The sequence below is a fragment of the Bombus vosnesenskii genome, unplaced genomic scaffold, assembly GCF_011952255.1.
Source record: "Bombus vosnesenskii isolate JDL3184/JDL3185 unplaced genomic scaffold, Bvos_JDL3184-5_v1.1 scf7180000013265, whole genome shotgun sequence".
Taxonomy (NCBI): domain Eukaryota; kingdom Metazoa; phylum Arthropoda; class Insecta; order Hymenoptera; family Apidae; genus Bombus; species Bombus vosnesenskii.
In genome coordinates this window covers 670,413-693,327 of record NW_022882925.1, presented here as the reverse complement: position 1 = coordinate 693,327, position 22,915 = coordinate 670,413, and the positions used below count along the sequence as shown (strand labels likewise).

General features: G+C 36.6%; 1 protein-coding gene across 1 annotated transcript; it reads left to right on the top strand.

Annotated features, from left to right (window-relative positions):
* The first annotated feature begins 12,470 nt into the window (after nucleotides 1-12,470).
* On the top strand, nucleotides 12,471-21,797 carry LOC117243274 (enhancer of split mgamma protein-like). Its single transcript, XM_033510614.1, has 5 exons — nucleotides 12,471-13,010; nucleotides 13,581-13,685; nucleotides 13,943-14,032; nucleotides 19,390-19,665; nucleotides 20,355-21,797. Exons 2-5 carry the CDS (start codon nucleotides 13,632-13,634, stop codon nucleotides 20,712-20,714), a joined length of 780 nt encoding a protein of 259 aa, XP_033366505.1. The 5' UTR covers nucleotides 12,471-13,010; nucleotides 13,581-13,631; the 3' UTR covers nucleotides 20,715-21,797.
* The last annotated feature ends 1,118 nt before the right edge of the window (nucleotides 21,798-22,915 follow it).

Below are 22,915 nucleotides of genomic sequence, written 5' to 3'. Positions count from 1 at the left end.
TTTCGAGGTAGGACTGAAATTGCAATTTGTCTTCAACTGCTTTTTAAGAAATTTACTTTAGGTTAGTTAAGCAACGTGTTTATTGGTCCTCGACACTTTGATGCAGTTTTTTGTATTGTAACGGTACGTTCAAGTAGACCATTTATTTCGATCCACACTACGTGATAATATTGGCACTTTGTGTAAAAAGCATAAAAAATTTCCCAATTTCTAGTAATCCGGGGTTACATTAGCATTTAAATTTGTTTCCTATTAATTACCTAATTTGCTTTCTTTTTTTACGTATCATCTATCTTTCGTCCTTAAAAGTTGTCAAAATATCGTTAAAATTCCATGAACTCGTACTTGACAAGCTTCGTCGTCTACTTTTCTATTCGTCTAAATATAAACAATTATATTAACCCACTTTCCGTTATTCTGCTCGCAAATGTTGCTTAAAAAGTGTACGAGTCTGTCAAAAATTCCTTCCACAGTTTTTACGTGTCATCTTCAATCTGTCATCGAACGTTCCGCACGAAACGTAGAAATCTGGCGAAAAATTGACGGACCTATATTTGCCGATATCTTCGGGGTTTACGGTACCTTCTGGTTCCTGCCGAACCAATGAATGACCAACGTGGAGCGAAATTCCTTCATTCATCGAAGCTGAAAAGGAACACGGCATTGAATTGCAGGCTTCGCTCGGTCCGTGACCAGGTCGTCCTTTTCGCGACTTGCCGGACCGGAAATTGAAACCTTGCGTGAGAATATGTACTCCTTTCCTGTTCGCTACTCATTGCGCAGCAATTTGGGATGGTTGTTCGCGGAAGTACTTCCAATTCACGATCGCTTAAGTATCCTCGAATTCGCTGCCGTTTACAGGATAATGCATGGTTAACCGGCGCAATGACACTGCGAACAACGGCCTCTTGTAAAGAAGAATGGTCGAAAAGCACGTGTTACTTTTCGCAAGGAATAAAATATTCAAACTGAACGTTTATCCTTCCGTTTCTTCGAAATTGACGAGAATCATATAGCTAATACTTTTGATCAGTGTCATTGGTATAGATCATTGATTGTGGTATAGTAGAATAAATGATGCTCGTATGATGAAAATTGCTATATTTTATTTCGTGTATATGTTTACGTTTTGTTAAGAAATTGTTTTACTATATCAACTATGGTTGTTTTTTACATTATTTAATATATTTCCTCTAAATCGTAAGTCGTTTTATTTTATCGTTTGCTTGTATCGTATTTTATGCGATTATTTGAGAATTATAGTTATAAAATTATAATAGATTTTTGTACGAAACTTTTTACAGTGCTGTATGGTATGTGTAAAGAGAAAATTGTCAGAAGATTGTCCTGCTTCTAAGATGATCGTGTCGCATTTACTGAAAAGACCTTGCCCAAACGGAGTCGTTCATTACATCGTGGACAATTTTGTCCCATCCAGTAACGACTTCCTTTGACGTTTTGAAAACGAGAAGCGGATAAAGGCCGGAAGAGTGAAATAAAAACTGAAAAAAGCAGGTAGGACATAATGACAGGTATAAGCATGTAAGTCCATAGACAAAAACGTAATTACATGCTAGGCAAAGAAAGGTAGATCATGAGTCATGATACTTTTGAACATGTTACTCATGCCGAATGTCTCTATACTTTTATCCTAAAATTTAAGGGTACGGAATATTTATAATAATTTTGGCTAATAATTAACAGAAAGATGAGACAAATAAGAGTTAAAATGAATATCAAGCTAAAAAATGATTGAAAAACAATTTATACGGAAAGTAAATGCTCTACTATGAATTTCGCTAGGCCTTGTAGGTATTTTCTTAACAAATTTCATTCGCCATTTAATTTAACATTTTCGAAAGTTTCGGGCGACAAATCCCTTTCAATGTTCAATTTTTCTTCTTCCTTTCACGTTGCAACGATATTCTCGTACAGAATTATAAAAATATCGCGATGAAAGTAACTAAAATTAATTAAGACATAAATAAATGCTCTTTTGAAAACTTCACATAAATTTCCAACTTCTTAAAAAATATGCTACATCAATCCCAAATTTCGCCATTTTATTCATTATAGTCGAGAGCTTCGAGAGAAGAATCTCTTTAAATACACACAATCTTTCTTTTTCCGTTTCACCTCCTGGTTAAGGACTTGTTTATACCCTCGCAACAATATTCTCGTAATCGTAAAAATGTCACCAGTAGAAGAGTGAGCACGGAAGAAAGTACAGTTCCCGTTACAGTTGCCAATGTGTGATCCATTGTAAATCGTCGATGGACGTTCAAACGTAGCACCAAGCAGCATTTCACCAGGTAAACTGAGCGCAGTATATCTGCCAACATTCGATCGAAGCACTTAACTACAAACGAGCCCATAATTAAGCCATAAGACGCCGGCTGAATATAATTTGTTCGTACGAATCTACCGAAAGTAGGTATTCTCTGGTTCTGCAGGTCGGATTGAAGCTTCGTTAAAAACATTATGGTCGCTTTCCCTGCGTATCTTTATTTCGTCGTGTTTCACAGGACACGTTTATGCTGCGTAGTTACACGGAAATTTATTGCTTGTATTTTTATATACAAGTACGTTCTCTGGTAACGAACAGACGCGATCTGGTAACCCAGAGAGTCGCGTACACGTAATGTTTGTCTGAGGAACTTCTTGCTGGGCCGTAGTTAAACAACCACATGCTATACGTAAGTTAACAGTTGGCCGGGTATCATGATTTTAAAGATAAATTTTTATGAGAACTTGCAGTATCGTTAATATTAAATCGGTGAAAAGTAAAATATAAGTTCTGTTTGAAAATGAAGTACGTATGGTAATAATAATAATTTATTTCTGTCTCTTTTGAAATTTAGGTCGATCTCCTTATAATATACTTATGATGTGCTGTTACGTTCTTTCGGTTCTGTGAAAAATTATTCGGTAGAAAGTTGTTGCATTTTTATCGCATTAAGAACGACTACCGCACTTTTATTTATTTTTATAGACTAAACTTCAGCTAATCGCACCAATATCTGCCTTACGGTCAATTGCTCTTCGTCAATTAGTGAAATATATTTTCTGGTCACCCAGTAGACATGTAATAGTCAGATACACATGTATAAAAGCGCTGAGCAAGCGTGGAATTTCAACCATCAATAACCAAACTGTAGGGAATTTATAGCCGGCAGCCGCGTGAAAACCATATAGGATACGAGTAATTACGAAAGTAGTACAATACAGATCACACATCTGTTAAAGAGTAACGGAAGTAACATCAGTTATAACCCTTATGAGGCTGATACACCTACTTGTTAAGAAATTTCACTCGGTTCGAAAACCGTAATAAGACGATGAGAGAAAGAGAACATTTTATTTCGAATAAGCTCGCCTAACTACAATTTTTCAGTGTATAATCAAAATATACAGCAGTTGATTTCGAAACGAGCCAGACAATTAATGAGCACCGATTTATTTCAAATCAGCGTTTATTTCATTCCTGCAAGGTTTCGATTGCTCGAATGTTAATAATCGGCTTGTTACGTTAACAAGACCAGAACTACGATTCAATCATGTTATTTTTTATATTTGAATTTTACAAAACTCTATCTACCATACGTCGGAAATTAGACATCCTTTTTTCACAGTGAAACTACTACCAACCCTCGCACAGTACATACGCACCGACAACATCCTCCATTCGACATATTTAGGTTCGATGTCCTCGAAACATCGCTCAACAAATCATCGACCCCTGCCCATTCTCAAAACCTACCGAAATCCGGTCAAATTTAAAACCATACCTGGCACGAACCCGAACCTTGCTTACCCAAAAGACAATAAATCTTACGCATCCCACTAGCCAGAATGCTGGCTACGATAGAAAAGCAATGTATCGCGGCGCACTAAATCGGAGCCTAGGAGGACGCGTGCTTGCCACGGTACGCACGCGCTTCCTCACACGCGAGCGATCGAAAAAGAGAAAGAAAAGAAGGAGGAATCGGTTGGCTCACTCGGTCAATCGCGAGAGAAGAACATCGTCGTCGTTCGAAAGAGTGAGGGAGGGGATAAGAGGGCCCCTGTCGGAGGCTACCGTGAGAACGAGGCAAGGCCTCATGTCCCAGACGGACCCATCGACCGGCACGGGGTCCGACAGACAAAGAGAGAGAGAGAGAGAGGAGCAGAGCAGCACGCGAGGCCAACAACGGGAGGAAAGACAACGACAGGTCGGGCCCCGGCCACAGGGCAACCGTTCAGGACCCGTGCTCACGACAGAGACAACGACAGGCGCGAGCCCCACACGCGACTCGCACACGTCCAGGGCTCGAGCCGCGAGCAAACCGCGTTTTTTTCTTACTGGACTATACACAGTGTCATAGAATATGTGGCGGATTATTCGAGCCACCTGTAAATATATATTATAAATAATTAGACGTAGAAAAAGAATTGTTCATATTTTACGTATGTCGCAGAACAATTCCAATTCAACATTTTTCCTATCGCAAACGCGTTAAAATGCATGGCGAACAGCGAAACAAGAAACGATCTGGAAATGACAATGGCGAAACGAAATTGTTGGATGCACTGACAAATGTATCAGCAGTAGCAGTTCTGTAACAAGCGGTTCAGAAATGCGAGCAACTTCTGAACATTTGCAAGTTGAAACAGTTTAAACCTTCCATATGGCTGTTCCACGCTAAAATGAATGGAGATAGATACGAGTCAAAGTATGTACAATCGCCTTCGGATATTTATAACTTCGTAATGACATATTTGTTTATTGTTACTCGCGGTCGATGGCAAATAAACGAGGAAGAGTTTAAAACAAACTCTGTGTCATTTGGTTTAGTTTGTGGACTTTAGAGTGACACACATGGAATGTACGGAAGATGAGGAGAAGAAGATTCTTCGACTGATTCATCGATGCTAATACTCTTCTAGCGTAAGATCAAATTGTTTGCAATTCGTAAAATAAGCGTCAAATGAGCATTTTGTACACGAACCTTTTTCATCGTTTTGATGACTAGGGTTCATTCTATAAAACATACCCCACACACATATTGTGACACCCTGTATAGTGCCTACTCTCTCTCCCTCGTTCCTGGGCACACGCGACCTCGTCTCCACCGCTCTCCTTCTCACCTCACGTCCTTTCGTCTCTTTGTTCATACTCCTCTCCTTCTCGCTGGAATGATTGATGTTGCTCCTTCTGGCACGACGCCAACCCAGACTTGCGATTAATTGCTACCGGGCTGCGATGTCGCGGAACCGTTCTGGCTACCTCCAAGGGGAATTCTTTCCGCGGAATTTAACAGTTTTTTTTTTTTTTTCATTAGCCTGGTTGCGAGTTGGGGACCTGTGTATAAAATATGTATGCAAAGACACGAGACACGCTCGAGCGTAGAAATATTCATAACGTAAGGTGAGCTTATTTAAGTTAAAATAAGTAATTCACCTTGTATTTAGTTAAGTTCTATCGTGAACAATTTTTAAGCGAAAAGTGGTTGGTTCCTTGTTTAGTATATCGACGGTTCGATTTACAATTTTCTACGTGTTTCTATATTTTCATATTAGCAGCATAAATAGGAAAAGGAATATCGAAATAGCTTGATTCTTTGGAGGAATTTTGGAGGAAAAATTTGATCTTTTCGCGAAGATCAAAGGCATGTTGAACTTGAGGCAATTGAAATTTTCATAGATCCGTTTGTAGACTAAAGCAAAGAGCTACTGATCCGAGCTAAAGCCAGACCATTTTATTCATTTTGTACACGAGTTAGAGGACAATTCGAATAATATTGTTCTTTTGTCTCGGAGTATCAACATCGTTAGGATATACATAATGCAATAATAAATAAACTGCGGGTAAAACAACGTCACTGCAGTCTCAGTCTCGAGCGATTTTATTAGCGATCAATTCACAGTCTTTAGCGAATCAGTTAGTACGAGCTCTGTATTTATTAATTATTTAAAAATATATTTGACTGTTCCAACATCTCAAACCACTCGACCAACCATCCTCTACAATTTCAAAGTCTCGTAGTAATAAATCGAAAACTGAGAAAGATAATCGAACAGAAGCGAACAAGATGCATATTGCCAACGTTTTCTCATCTTACGCCAAAGTATCGCTGCATTTCTTCAACGTATTATGTTTCCAATCCAAACGTCAGACTCATTGAGCCCTTTTCACGCGAACACTTTCACCAGTCGGGCAACAGTAAGCCATTTTACAATTATTTACCGGAACGTCCATTCGTGCTTATACCAGACAGCAATTCCTGCCATTCACATGTTTCAAAATGATTTACCTACCACGCGTATCCCCCCGAGGTGGAAAGGGCATCCGGATTCGCGTATTATAAAGTCTCGTACGAGGTCTTGGCCCCGCAATCAGTTGTAATAAAACATTCAAAAAAAAAAAAAAAAAGAAGCAAAGAAGAGGGAAGAGAAGGAAAGAGAAGAAAAGAGGAAACCCGACTGCCACTTTTTACGTGCACGCGAGACTTCGCTCGTAAAATCGTTCGAGAGTTGGATCGGGGAGAAAGGAAACGAGCACCAATTTTTGCACCCATCCGTACTCGGGGAGTAAACTTTCGAAAGGTTCCAAAGGACCAGCTCGAGCAACCAACGGCAGCGTCGAGTTTCGTTCATCTCATACAGGAAATCTTGCCAAGAGAATTGACCGGTTGAAGCGATCAACGATATAAGCGATGAAAAATAAAACATCATTTTTTTGATATTAAAGGATATACATCCTAGTTTATAGATTCTTCGAGCATTGGTATTTTTATTCAAATTTCAGCAAAAACTTTTTCACGAAACAGAGATCGTTAAATTGAATGGGGGAGCTCAGATTTTCGATAAAACTCTACGGTACATAAATCTTCTTTATTTCTTTATTTTTTTTTAATTCAACCCTAATCTGATCCTAACAACTAAAATTTAACCAATTCAACTAACTTAGCTAATATTTAATATAAAACTTATAATTCCCAATAAAGAATTAATTGTAAGAAACATAAAAACATTAATAATAAATTTTGAGAGATTCGCAAGCTTCAAACGCGTAATGTGCTTCTTGTATTCGACGTTAAACCGCCCTATGAAAAGATATCTGCAACCTCGTGATACGAAGTAGAACCATATTTTACTATTAAGTCAATCTTGACGAAAAGCGTGCCGGTTGCTAATTGTTAATTTAAAAGGTGTCATTTTATTTCCTCGTAATTGGCTACCCGTATTGTTCGCGGTTACATGGAAAAGAATGGTCGAAACAATTATCACGATAGAGAATAAAATGACAAGTGAGAAGATTTCGGCTGTCCCTATGTAAAACGCAAATTTATGACTTAATCTTGCCGCGTGTTTGCTTTTTACCGAAATGAGACGAGAAAGGAAAGCGTCGAGTTAATTGAATTAATGCGACGCACATTCGTAACATTTATTTGCACACGTGCCTCCTTCAGCAATAACGTTGACGCCTTGCGAGCGATTACGAAACGCAAAGGTTTGCACATAACTCCTGTCACCGCGGGGAACAAAATTGACGGTGTAATTTCCATTGGAATTAAAATTCCTCTCAAGGCACACGCAATCGTGCAAATTAGTGAACAGACATTTAACGTTCATGTCGATATATCAATGATAAGTAAAATGAGGTGATCCGAATTTACTTTTTAGTGAATATTAACGACAGATAGACTAATCGACAAGTGAAAATTGATGATTACTCATTTTGCATTGAACTTTAATGTCCGCTGAATATCTAACGAATATCCGTCTGACGATGAATTTGAATCTGAGTCGTATTCGAAAAGATTCGAATTTAGAAAAGTTCGAATATTCGATTTTCTAAACGTCTGAAAGCTTCAGAATTTAACAAATTTTTAATTCACAATCTTCAGTGTGTTTTGCTACTCGACTAGATTCGAGAAGATTATCACGAAAATGTATAGACGTTTACCCAGTGAATGGTGAAAAATCAAACATATTTTTCTGTAAATGTTTTCCAAGAAAGCCCTATGCTCGAATTTAATAAAAAGATGCTTTGTAAGATAGATATCGTACAATGTTCATCTATGTACATACACGCATATGTATATATGTATACTTCCATGTGGTATCAAACATTTCAATCTTCACGTGCATTCCTAGAATCATATTTTAATTGCAACTGATATTCTGTTGTAGACACTCGATCTTATCCTCTCCGTCTGCAATCACTCACTATTCGTATCGAACTGTCATAAACTGTAATACCATTGACAGAGAAAATTGCGTTCTTATGCGACACATACATAAATTAAAAAAAAAAAATCTTTTACAAATAAATTACGAGCGCAATGCATTTTCAGAGTGATTTAAAATTTGACCGATATAATCACGGCCATTGTGTCTAATAATAAACTAAAATATAAATAATAAAACAACAAAACGTAGTAATAAAACATACAATATAAATTTAATAGTTTTCTACGCTAAATGTCCAATTACTTTAGCGAGTCACTGTGCATTATTTAAACAATCATTTTTAAGGTATCTTATTCAGATAATACTCAAGTTTGCTCGTAAATCGAAAAAAGATATGTACAAATACCTTGAGGAACAACTATGTTTCATTTCAGTGAATAACCATCTTTTCTAAAACATCGTTTCTAAAATATCTTGTTTAAACAACAGCCAAGTTTGCACTTAAATTGAGATACATAAGACACATAGGGAACGTAAGAGACAAGCTCCCTTTGTATTCGCCGATTCGCCGGTTCGTCAGCAAACGCGCGCCTGTCAATATGAACACGTAACGTATTTTATAAGAATGACTGACACTCTCAGTCTCTCTGTTCCTCTGCCAGCTCCATTGACGGCACCATGGCATCAAAGATCGGACACGGATCGCAAACATTCGCACGCTTCGACCGCGAGCCCGTACTTTCCGCTCGGTGATAACGGTCTGCGTGGTGGCACAAACGATAAACGCTCGCGATAACTGCGCCCACGATACCGCACGGGGCTTTTGATGCTCCGGTGACATCATTAATTATTGTTTTCCTTCCTGGTATTCCGCCATGTACGTCGGAAAGTCACACGAGAACTGTGAGAGCAGCCAGAAGATCGGCCCTGTTGTTTCGATTGATAGGAAATCTGACGAAACTGTTACGCGTTAGTTTGACGCGTATAAAATATCGCTTTAGCGAAATCTATCGACACTTACAGATCTCACGTGCTAATTTGATCGACTCTATCTTTTGTTTTATTATCCATACAAGTAATTAACGTTCAATATCTTAAGAAATGATAAGGTAGAACTGGCGTTTACATTGTTGAGAAAAGAGATTATACATTGAGAATTCTGTATATTTTGTCGTTTAATGTTAAGATGGTTTAGATTAAAAAATTTGAATAAAATGTGTCACGACAGCTACCTGGAAATCGAACATGAATTTGCAACATTTAAGGAAGGCTGTAGACTATAGGAAGGTTCATGTATAACGTCTAGACAATTTTCTTATTTCGATAAACGAAGAAATTGTAACAATTCTATTGAACAAATTTTTTGATTGAAATATCGTCGTATTATTCGTTAAATACATCGTTAAATATCTACCAAAAGAACGTTTCCCGTTCTTTACAACATACACCTGAATATTTTTCTTTAAAAATTAATTAGTACATTTAAAAAGCAAAACATATGGAAGAAATATCTCGTATAAAATCGTATCTTTACCAACATACATTTCCATCGTCTTTCGTCGGCTTTTCAATAACATCCGTGTTCACATTTCTTTCCATTCGACTCGTTAAACCCTGGAAATTGTTGCAAATGCTAATTGCGGTGCTTTCATCCCTATAACGACGAATCCGTTCGTCTTAAATTACTTTCGTTGACACGAAACCTTTCTCGTTCGTGAATACTTATTCGCATGCATAATGCAAAGAACGAAAATGATTTCGTGAAGCGAATGTGCCGATATTTACATTGATTACCTTTTTTCAAGTATAATCTAAGATATGGGGAAAGGGATAGCGTTTAAAAAGAAAAGGCCCTTTTAACTTATTCTTTCAGATCGTTTCGATATTAGCGCACCTGTTTATTTACATTTCCAATTCGTGCTTTAATTAACCGGCCTTTTCTTAACGAACTAGCCGCGAGAAAAAGGGGAAAAGAAGGATTTATCCAGGCGATTATCAAGTGCAAGAAATCGTCAAATTATGCTTGGCCGATAAAAAGCCTGCTATTCCAAATTTAATTTCACTTGAAGCAGTCTTATATAATCAACGAACTGTTCTTTTTATAAAAATCCAAATCTAAAAAAATTATATGAAAACGTGTTCGTATCTGTTGAAAAAGCAAATAAAAATACGTACGTATTTCTGATACTCGGCTTTTAACGGAAACAAAATTAGGAAAATTATTAAAGAAAAAATAGAAGGTTACTAAAAGAAACTCACTAGTCTGATAAATATATCGTATTATTAATCACTTATTAAAGCGATTATCAAAGTGGATTGCCAAAAAAAAAATCAAACATTTCGAAAAGCTGGCATTTCCATAAAATTCTGACAAGTCGTCAACGCGCGAACAAACTTTATCTTCCTTCCACTCTCTCGTTTAGGGCGAATCGCTCGAACGTTCCGTGTCGAAAGCAACGAGTGGACAGCTACATCTGCGTAATTCACGTGGCTACAGATATTTGGCCGAGTTGACAAGAGATAATGTTAATGGGGGATTCGTCTGGTGCTTTATCAAACCTTCAAGAGGCCGGCTCTAAAATCTATAAAAATTCGATAAACCAACCATGCTTCTGAGAAGCTTCACGCAGGTTTTTTACGAGTTCCGTCCAAGTATCACAGCTGTTTATATCGATTCTTCGTTTTACCTCTTCTCTTCTCTTCTCTTATGAAATTTCAACGAATAACTGAGGTTTCCTATAGCAATGTCGATTTGTTTACAAAACCACTTTTAAGCATTCTTCTATCTATCTTAAACGTCGTAATATAATTATCATTTACACGTTACATAATTAACTTGCTCGTAACAACCTCGTTCGAATGTCACGAAATGTCAACGACTTAAAAACGGCGGAATCACGATGAAAGAAAAACTGGAACGTTATGTCACTCGTAAAAATTTATATGAAGCAGCTGAGACATTGTGAATTATTATATATTTTCTCACTCACTTTATGCATCTCTTATGTATGTATCGAAGTAGTCTGGAAGGCGTTAATTAATGACAAAAATTGTGTTACGCTCGTATTCGGAATCGCAATGCGAATCTTAAAGAGGAATCCTTAAAGAACGATTCACAGCACGTTGATTACATTCGGCAGCAGTTTATTTTGCAGTAATTGCTAAATAAAATAAAGTTTCTCAAACACAGAGAATATAAAAAGGTGTCTCGTTTTCATTTAATGGAAGTGTGCGAGACGTGTTCGAAACGATCTGTGGACACGTTAAGTAGCTTTAACTGCAGCTTACAATGTGTTGAACATTTCTTATTAGCCCATGTAGGGATGCCAGCTTTCGGCTGTTCATTAACATTAATGGCGTTGTTTCGGCTAAGATATCTTTCTCTTGTTAAATAAAATCCATCTCTATACGCTTGATCCTGATCATTTAGATATCGATAATTTAATCTGTTCTACTCACTGAGTTTACTTTTCTCTTACAGCCGATGCAACGTTAATCTCGTTCACTTTAGTGATTACGTTAGTTCATCCTTACTTTCCTGCCTCATCAGCTAACCTTTTCTATATTTAACATTTCTTTATTAATAGACGCGCGTTCCAAAGAAATTGTAATTTTCATTTCCTTCGCGATCTCGCAACTCAAGAAAATAATTATAATTATAGCGTTGATGAAGATTCGTTACCCTAACTAGTTATTAATTATACTAGAAATAGCACAATTTCCTTTCTCGATGTTCCTCTTAGGTGCAAACTATTTTATCTGCGAGTATTCTACGGTCCAGATTTTGCTATACGATAAAGGTAATTCCTGCAACATAATCTCCTGTACTGTTTTACTTAAAACACAGTAAAGCGCGTGTCTCCCCTAAAAGATCGAGAGCTTGCGAATAATTAGACTCGTCGAAGAAAACTTTCGTCGATCTTCTGTCAACTATATGAGGTGATTTCTTATACGTGTTCGTTTCTTTATTAAACAGACGAGCGAGGAATTGGTAATTGTCAGTTATTTAGATTAAAATCGCTTGAAGTACAAGTACAGAGACGCTCGCTCAATGTCACTCTTCAACTATACGCTCGCTATTCCATTGTATGACTCGCTGTAATCATTGTCCTAGATAGTATGTTTGTTTATTTGTATCGATCGGTGGTATTACAAAAAGTTCAAATTTAAGTCCAGTCGAAGATTACAAACAACGACGATAATGTTTCGCCCGGAGTTTGTTTACCTTTGAACCAAACAAACCAAAACAACGTTGGTATTCCATGGCACAACAATGAAGGTCTCTCCCGATTCGAATCTTTAGTTGACTCATGTGCCGCTACACACGTAATGACAATTTTCCTAATTGGTTCACGGATCGAAATAACCCTAACTGATCTACGATCTCTTTCTTCTGCGCAATGCTTGGTTAAAAGCGCGCAACATCCACGGCGATGATCGAATCGAGATCCAAACAAGTTCCAAGAGCGTCGGGACGCCCATCGTGCTTCAAGGTGTAGGTGCAACACAATCAAAGCATTTAGAGCGACCTTCTGGCTGAGAAGTAGCTTCTGCAGAGGGTTCCAAGTTGGTGAGGGTAGCGGCTGCTTGAATGGCAGAGGAGAGTCAGTTTCTCTAGAGACTGCACGCGGTGCGTTCGCTTCTAGTGTCAGTGAATTTCACTCTCTATTTATCACGATTCAGTGTCGCGTTTCTGACGTTCACGCGAGTGCAAAATATCGACAAGGCTTCGATGGTTCAAACAGTTTAATTAGACTTGGGCGTGTACCGCTGTTGTCGATGACGTTTCTTGCTTCGCTGGATTTGTGATATTGCAAGTGTATTGTAAATAAAAGGTAAGCCAGTTGTCTTGTCGAAGATAAGAAGGAAAGTGTCAATATTATTCGCTCCGAGTGATTATCATGTGTACTGAAATATTTTGTCATTTTCTCATGTTTGCTTTTATTCTGCTTTTCTTTTTCTTCTTTTTTTAAATAGGATTTAGAGAATTTTGATTGCTATGTTTGAACTTGAAAATAAGGATAGTTACTGTGAGACAGAGTGGCAACTTTCGATCATTAAAGCGACCAATTACGTGACAAGGTGTCCGTTACAAATTGTCAATTTTATTAGAAAATATTTATCGATATTAGTATTATAAATCTGTTATTTATAATCAACGTGCTGCGACGACAAAATTGTTGTAATTGTTATCTCTATTTCGATAAAAGGCAATATTAATTTTGCCCTGAAAACGTTCAAGTTTTTATTAATTGGAAAAATAAGATATCTAGAACTTGGCATTTAAGGAAAGTTCAAAAGTATAAGTATCGCCAAGATTATGTTTGTCTCTTGGACTTTCATTATTTGCTACGCGTTCATTAAATATTTATATTTCAAGATACATAAATTTCTTTGCCAATCAGGTGCGAAGTACTTGTGTTTGTCAAGTCTGAAGAGATAGAGCAGCTCGTGCAATGATGTCATACGAATGCCCTCATCCGGTTTCCAAGACCTATCGATACAAAAAAGTGAGTAAGATAAATAAAAATGGAAGGGCGAGAACAATTTTTGTTTTACGCCGCTCTAATACCACGACGAAGCTTTCTACGTCTTCTACTTCGTAGAACAATTAGAGATTTTATTCGTAAAAGAAGTTTAATAATTTATTTGATGTTATATTATAGTGCCTTTCACACGCTTGCCTCAAAAATGCTTTAAAAATGGCTATCTAAACTTTCTTCGCTGTTAAAGTTATTAATTAATATTGTTCTTTTATTTAAATCAGATAACGAAACCTCTGTTGGAAAGAAAACGACGTGCACGAATAAACAAATGCCTCGATGAGTTGAAAAACCTTATGATAGATACTTTAGAGGTACGTATCTATGATTTTCTTATATTTACTTTTATTTTATTACCGTATTTACGAATGAAATTTACATAGAAATAGTCAATTGAAAAACTGTTTCGTTATAAACAATTCTGCCACAGCTTCTAAGAAGAACTCTCCCATTTTTCACAAAATACTGGAACTCTAAAGACTGGTATTTCTCTTATCCGAACTCTTTTTAACAACACATCACACAACGATAACAAAACCTCCATTAACAAATGATCGTATAATTTGTAACTAGCAAAATTTCATCTGTTTTACTATCAAATCGTCGATATCGCGTAAGAAAACCTATCATAAGTACTTACTGAATGATAATCTATAAAATTTCATCAACAGCATGATTCGAGTTTTCTCAAAAAAAAAAAAAAAAAAAAAAAATATTATCTTCAGGAGAAACTCACGTAAACTCGTACGCGATTGCAATCAACAAGTTTCTACGATTTTGCAAAAAGTCTATGAATTCCATTGACTTCTTACTTTGGCTAAAAATCTTCCTTCTAAAATAACTCACAACCTATGAACGTCGTTTACGCGAACATTGCACGATATCGCGAAAAAGCCTGGTGATTTCCAGAAGCAATGGCAGAAGTGTGATGTAAATATCAGTAAAACCATTGGACAGGCATTTGATCGGCTCTGGACGCAGTACATTGGTCCAACGAGCACGTGCTATGCTTTTTTCCTCATCATCGTAGCGGGAGAAACCTTTGGAAGGAAGCCACGGTTTCTTGCTCGACTTACTGGCCGTGCTCGCGATACCACGTTTCCCCTCTGTAATTTCACGAGTCGCTCGCAGCAGGAAATGCATTCTCAAGCCGCAACTACGCGTGCAATCGATTTGGTGCTTAAATATTCCTAGACCGTGGGAACTGCTCGCTCGCTCGCTCGCTCGTTCGCCTCGCGGTGTCAAGTAAACACGCGACTTACCCGTAATTATGAAACCAGTAGTTAATGCTTCGACTGTGTTCATTACATTTAATACGTGGCGTAATTGCGATGTCTTCTAGCAGATAGCGGAACTCGCAGAGCTGACTATCGTCGATGAAGATGGAGAGATGCCATTGTATTAACCTGTTTCCTAGATAAGCGCCGTGTGAAATGATTAATCACCTTTTTTTTTTTTCTTTCCTATGAATAGTCATAGAGTGATGCTCTCTTTCTCTCTCTCTCTCTCTCTCTCTCTCTGTCTCTATATATTGCCGTGAAATTGCTGAATTCAATAGAGATTCTTCAGTTTGTTGTCCCCTTTTTAAGATGGTCAGAGGAAATCTGTCGTATGTAGAGCGTGGAGTTTTCTGCGAATTCGTATTTTGACGAGTAAACGAATAAACGAGAGCTAAGTAAGAATTTGTTTCCCATCGATAAGAAGGATGCGAAGAAAGTATCTTAGTTATAAACGATAAACGATATTTTATTAGATTCTCGATAGGTGAAAATTATTATATAAATTACAGAAGAAGAGAAGTTCATTTCGTCGCAAAGTGGTCGAATTTCCAATAGTTCGCTATTTCAAGCTCTACTTTCAAACGTTCTGGAGAAATTTACCTTTCATCGTCGTGTTACGCACACGCGCGAAGGAGAATGTTGCGATTTAAAAATTGCTCTAATCCTCCTCTAATAGTAAATGATACATACGCGAACAATATTTCATTACAAACGGAAGAAAAGAATTTTTTCCGCTATATTTCTCTTTCTTCTCTCCACTTCAAATCGATTTCCTGAAAAATTTGCTTTTCAGATGCCGACGATCCGTCTCTCTGAAATGAACAGCTACAAATTCTACGTTCTTATGACAGTTGGCGCACGACAATTTCGTCTAAGATACACCGAGAGTCCTCTTCGCTTCGGTTTATCCGATTTTCGTGTGGAATCGACGCGACGTTAGAACTGCTCTGGTAAATTTATAGAAAAATAAAACGTCATTTTACGAAGTGGTAATACCGGTGCAACAAGTTTGCTTAAAAACCCGCGCAAACCTACAGATTGCAATTTTGTAAACGTATCAAGCTGTTATCGGAATCGTACGAAAACGCAACGTTCCTCTACATTTGCCAAGTTGATTACATTTTTATCGCGGATGAAAATTACTCGGCATTTTACGCCGGTTCCGACAGAATCGCCCATGGAATAGCAAATATCGAGATCACGCCAAGGTTTAGCGATTTAATGATAGCTAATTATACGCTGGGGATACATCCACGCAGTTTCTATGCGGGACAGTTACTTTTTCAATTCACGAGTACCTTATAAAACTTTCGTCCAATTAATTTTAGCATTTTTCATTTTAGTTGAAAAATAGTTAATTGCAAGGCTATTATGGTCCTTTTATAACGAAGCGATGTGAACGTTCAAGAGTAGCGGCGTTTCGTTCAGCGAAGATTATGTACGGCCGTAAGGCTGATAATTTGAAACCATTGGAAACAGAAGAAGAATTAAATAAATAGATAGAATTAAATAAACCGCGGCATAGAGGAAGAATATCAAGCTTCGAGGGAAAAAGAAAAGAAAAATAAATCGAAACGATATAGTAACGAAATTCGCGTAAAGAAATATGGAAGTTGAACGTGAAAGAAGACGCTCGTAAATTATAGAAATATAAATATGGAAATTTGTCGAATGAATTAAGATCGTCTACCTAGGGTAAATAATTTCAAATGCAGCGGCGGTGTAGCTTCTGTCGTAGTCTTCCGCCATCTGTACAAGCATCCAGTAACTTTCACACGGGTTCCCATCTTTACCATTATACGATATTCTTTAAAGAAGGGGATTTTTTGCGAAACTTCTTTTTATAAAACAATCGCATACTTCTGCTTCGCAAGCCTTTGTGATTTTCTAATCTTAATATTAATCATTTAACTCCAGAAGAAATCGCTTAATTCGACGTATACGTATATATAATGGCAGCATTTTCAAAAAGAATTTCTCACAGTTTTCCTCTTACTTTCCGAGTAAATTCACTTCACAGAACCTCTTCGCGTATTTAGAGCTCTTTCTTAAACATACGATCACCAAGATCTGATTTATTCCGAACGTATTTCCAAAGTTTATTTGTCGATTAACACGAGCCGGTTACAATTTCATCTGCATCGCTGACACGAAAGTTCAGAAGCTTATCGGTTTGTCGTACTTGATATTATTTAAAGATGATATCGCAATCAGGGCAATCAGATTCCTTCGTCGTTCCACGTTCGAATCACGAAGCGTGAACTCTCCACGCTCAGACGCCTACGTTACGCCATTGAAATTCAAATTCGTCTCGGTTCTTCTGTCGGAATGATCGCGTTAAACAAATACACGTGGCTTTTTACATTCGATCGTGAGATAGCTGGCCGTTTCTGATAATCGATTATATCTTCGCTAGTCTATCAAAGACTCTTTGGAGCGGCAAAAGTCTGGGAAAAGGCTGTGGAACTAGAATAATTTAGAAAATACCACTAGACAAAGCGGGGTAGAGTTGAATGAAAATTCTTTCAAGTTCCCGATGCGTATCGAATGACAGTGGAAGGAAGAGAAACAAGCATTTGGTCAAATTATCGCGTATAATTGAATCGAACGAACAATTTCTTTTCTCGCTACGTTTTTGTTTACTCTTCGAATAAAACTCTGTCCCGTTTTTATCTTTCCCTATGGAAAATTATTCATCGGTGAGAAGGTTATTCGACGATTTAAAATCTACCTCGTGGGAACTTTCTTGTCGATCGTAAACGTTGTCGTTAAATCTCTTGGAAGATAATCGCTTCGTTTAGCTTCCACGAGATACTGTTGATATAAAGCGTTCGTTCTTCGAAATCAACGTGGTCCCACAATCGGAACGTTTAAGGATCTTCTCTGTAATAATATCAGCACTTTTGGTAATCTTCTTTGGACGATGATGGATGATGATGGTTGAAACGCCAAATGGAAGATTCATCATGGAAAGAACAGGTATATCGGATAATAAATGAGAAAGCAAAAATTGCTGCTTCGATTTTCATTCACCGTGTTCACGGTACCGTTTCCTCTGCCTTGTTAATTCACTTCACATATCGCTAATAAATTTCGAGCAAAATTCTTCCTGCTACCTGCATAATTATATCTTACGGATACCTGAAATCTCGTACTAACTTTCAAATGTTTATTTCTCCGATCGAGATTTATTCCGAGCATCAACTGTTTCATTGAATATACTCGAAACGATTTCTATTTCGGATACTGTGAAACTGATCGTTTCTTTAATTTAATCAGTTTCGTAATTGCGCAGAGAAAGCCAGATGAAATTCTGCAGACTGGTCAATTGAATATCGTATATTATAATATTAATTGATAAATTATTACCGAAAACGATCGTGAAGTTTGTTTAATCGGATGTCAATTAAAATTTCGTTCCAATAAACGCAGTTTCACTGTATTGCACCTACTTCTATATTACCCAACTTGGCAAAAGTCGAATAAATTTGCACAGCGGTAAAATAAAAAGTATTAACTTATCGACTCTTAACTTGTCAATTTGCCAAAAATTAACGCCATTGATCGGTAAATTATAGCGAAAGGCGAGCCGAAAAACACAATTCGCGATTCAACTGGACGATCCTATAATATTCGATATTCGTGTTGCGATATTCCCTTGATTTTTATCCGGTCGAATGAAATTGTAGAATATCGAAACGAGAAGGATATTACACGTACATTATCCTATTATATGTGAACTCTTAACTTGTCAATTTACCAAAGATTAACGCCAAAAATTAAAATTAATCGGTAATTTATAGCGAAAGGCGAGCAGAAAAACACAATTCGCGATTCAACTGGACGATCCTATAATATTTGATATTCGTGTTGCGATATTGCCTTGATTTTTATCCGGTCGAATGAAATTGTAGAATATCGAAACAAGAAGGATATTATACCTATATTATCCTATTATATGTGAACTCTTAACTTGTCAATTTACCAAAAATTAACGCCAAAAATTAAAATTAATCGGTAAATTATAGCGAAAGGTGAGCAGAAAAACACAATTCGCAATTCAACTGGACGATCCTACCGTGTTGCGACATTCCCTTGATTTTTATCCAGTCGAATGAAATTGTAGAATATCGAAACGAGAAGAATATTACACCTATATTATCCTATTATATGTGAACTCTTAACTTGTCAATTTATTAATATCGTTAATCGGCGAATTACCTCCAAAGACGATCTTAAAGTTCATTTAACCAGACGCTAATTAAAATTTCGTCCCACTAAGTGGACTGTATTCACTGTATCGTATTTCTTCATAATCAAAAGAACGTTCATGAGCTTAGCTCGGCCGGTATACGGCTCAAACGGAACCTGAAAGGATTTATTGATTGCAGACGGAGGGGGAGGACATCAGCAAGTTGGAGAAAGCGGACATTCTGGAGCTGACGGTGCGCCATTTACAAAGGCTACAGGGCTCGCGATCTTCTGGATTGTCGGGCACGATTACGAAGAACGAAGAGGCATCGGCCGAAAGTCGATGGCTGTCCGGTTTCGGGCATTGCGCAGCTGAGGCGTACAGATTTCTCTCTGCGGTTCCAGGTGAAGGCGCGGAAAGGTTAGCGAGACACCTCGCAGCTGGCCTTCAAAAGAGCCGGCAAACGAATTCGACGGTAATTATCTCATCATCGATGATCGGAAGACAATAAGGCGAAAGTGGCCAGACCCGTGAACATCACCGGATAATTCATCGTTCTTCTCACCGAGATTGACACCATCGCGTGTCCTGTTTCAGTTTTTTTTCCACGTGTGCGTGTTACTTTGCCTGCCGGTCAGATGAAATTGCACGATCGGCCAGCTTTGTAACTTGTCACTCTATGTAATTTCCCCGTGATTAAGATTATTCCGAAAAATCGTGTCAGCTGTAACACGTTTATTTCGTTTCTTTTTCGCGTCAAATTTCGTCGATATATTCTACTTTTCCGATGTCGAAAATCTTACACCATCTAAGTATCACAAGACGTATATACAGTTCCGTTCAACCGTATCAACAGGAACATAAAAAAATGTGTTATCAATTTAATTTTCTAAAGTTGAAATTATTTTCAATTATATTTTAAAAATACATCTCGCTCGTTTGTATTGAATTGGCAACTAAGCAATCACTTAATTGCCAATCCAATAGATCGCATTTCATTCTTCGTCGTTGATCTCGTATATTTTGTACGAGAAAAATATCTTGCCACATTCTTTCATAATTTCGTCAATTTTGTAGACGAAAAATCGAAAATCACTTGTACTCTTTGCTGCACTTGCAGTTTTCTAAACTAATTTATCATGTTGCTTTTAATGTTTGCGACAGCTGAAAACGAGCATGTTAACCCAAACTTTGGCAAGTCTGGATCTCACTGCTGATATACTGGCACCTTTGATTACAAATTCCGCTAGGGAGAACGTCCAAGTAACGTCTTCCAATCAAAACGCAATGCCGTGTCGCGGAGTAATACACGAAAAAATCGTCTTGAATATTTCACCTGAATGCGACACCACGGTGACCTTGGAAAATAAGAAAAAATTGAATACGAGATGCCGTTCTCACGCGAAAGACTTCACGGAAGAACGAGTGGCGAAGAGAGTTAAAACGGAAGTCAAAGTCGAGGATGACGAAGAAATTGACGTGGAACGCGTTGACGAAGCTGATCCTATGTGGCGGCCTTGGTAGTTTTAATAAAACTATACGTTAACAGTTCTCTTAATTTATATTAAAGTTATGTAAATATAAAGTTCCAGGATGCGTCATTAATATAGCTTTAAAAGATGTTTGTTAAGTTTATATCTACACTAGTATTAGTACAGTTTTACTTAATTAACAATCTGCTGTTTAGATTGTTGGAAAACCGGGAAATGACTTTGCTTTGTTTCAGTTTGCGGTTGGCGTTAATAATTAAAAAGTTGATCGAAAATCGTAAACAATTTTACGTTATTTTATTCCAACCGATCAATTTTATACGAATTTCATTACTTTCGATGTTTTGAGATTATGAGTGATACAGTTATACATATACAAAACTATAGTGAATATGAACAACATACTCCAAGCAGAGCTAAAATGAAAATTTACAAGAGATATGCATATATTTTGTAACTATTTAATGCGTTTAAGAATTTATTTAGAGACTAAGGTATTTCTTGTGTTATAAATGTTATAAGGTAGTTTAACAAAGTAATTTAGCTTTTTACCGAGTGAAGATATTAATTATTCTATGTTGAATCTTGTTTGCTCGAGACATACTTTAATATTACTTCCTATTCATCTTTACTGCATTATCTGTACTGTTACATTGTTTACCAGTATGTCACGAATCTTTTATTACACCGATAAATTAATGTTAGTTTGTATAATTTATTTCTGATATTAATATATTAAAAATGTATTTACTTCTGTTTTTATCGTATTTATGGACGCGAAACATTGTATCTTAACGAATAGTCGATCTCATTGTTTAGAATATAATTTGCAAATGCACAAGATAATCATTTATAGACGGATAAATTAATTTTCCTATTATTCAAGACTATCTTTTAGAAGAAACATTTACAATGACATTAGAAAAATTGTATCCTAAATAACGAAAATAATTAATTCCATACTCTTTAAAGTGAAACGTGATAACGTTTATACGAGGAGAAAGTATTCTATCTTAAGAAAAAATGTCATATTTTTTAAAACATAATCTACAAATATTTGTAAGCATTACTATTTTTACTAATTCGTGAACGATAAAAAATTTCCAATTTTTATTTTGTACCTTTTTTTCGATCTGAGAGGTATAACGTGTTTAAAACACATACGTATGCACATTGTGATAAATAACATATAATTATAATGATTTTTTTAATGTTTAAAAAAGTTCATGGTAGAAATGTTTACGAAGTACGCGGACTTATCAAAAAATAATTACCGTTATAATAATATCATCGTATTTAAGAAATAGGTAATATATTTATGTTTCCATTTATAGATAGGTCTTTTAATATCATATTCATTAATTATCTGCTATTAGATACTCTTGTCTTTCAATTACGAGTAACGACTAATTAATATTTCGCAAGAACATGTTTCAAGGCTGATGTGCACCTGTAATTTTTACAATTTTAAGCAATTTTAACGTACAATTGTGATAAATCTTTTTGGTACTTGGCTTTAATATAATTAATATATCACATGTTAAATATTCCTACTCTTAGGTAATAACTATATTAGTATCTACTATGTTATTATGTAACAATAAAATGTCCATAAAAAATGGTCTTCCTACATGAAATGATAGGAGCAATAAAATAAAACAAAATCATCTTGTAAATAAAAAATATCGGAAATACATATTTATATAATCCTATCGCGCTTTTCCATTCATTTCGATCCAATTGTGTCCTTTTATCGTTAAGGAATTCCACAGGTCTGAGAATATTAAATTATAGTTCAACATTCGATGAAAGTCTTTCTTGCAACATTGAAAGTGTTTTTTATTCGATGAAATAAATTTCGTAACAAACTGTCATCGCAACTATCTATCATTTTTGCTTCAACAAGACTCAAATCAAACGCGTCGTATCGTTGCTATTTACATCTACGATACTATATTAATTTGTTATCGTGTTCGTATAATATATATTTGAAATATGATTGCAACGAAATATAAAAGAAATATTTATAATCTAGTTGTAAACGTCTAAGACTAATCGCAGTCCATTTCCTTCAAAAACAGGAAAAACGGGATTTCTATGGTCAAGAGCAACAGCGTATTAATATCTATCACTGGACAGTACAGATCTGTGTGGGAAATCTTGCGGTTTTTAACGAAACCATCGTATCCTCTCGAGCTTCTATATAAAGCTGCGAGTGATTGCAATCATCAACAG

Coding starts and splice junctions, on each gene's coding strand:
- LOC117243274 (XM_033510614.1), top strand. CDS start 13,632: ATGATGTCATACGAATGCCCTCATCCGGTTTCCAAGACCTATCGATAC. Junction 13,686..13,942: donor AGACCTATCGATACAAAAAA/GTGAGTAAGATA, acceptor TATTTAAATCAG/ATAACGAAACCTCTGTTGGA. Junction 19,666..20,354: donor GCCGGCAAACGAATTCGACG/GTAATTATCTCA, acceptor TGTTTGCGACAG/CTGAAAACGAGCATGTTAAC.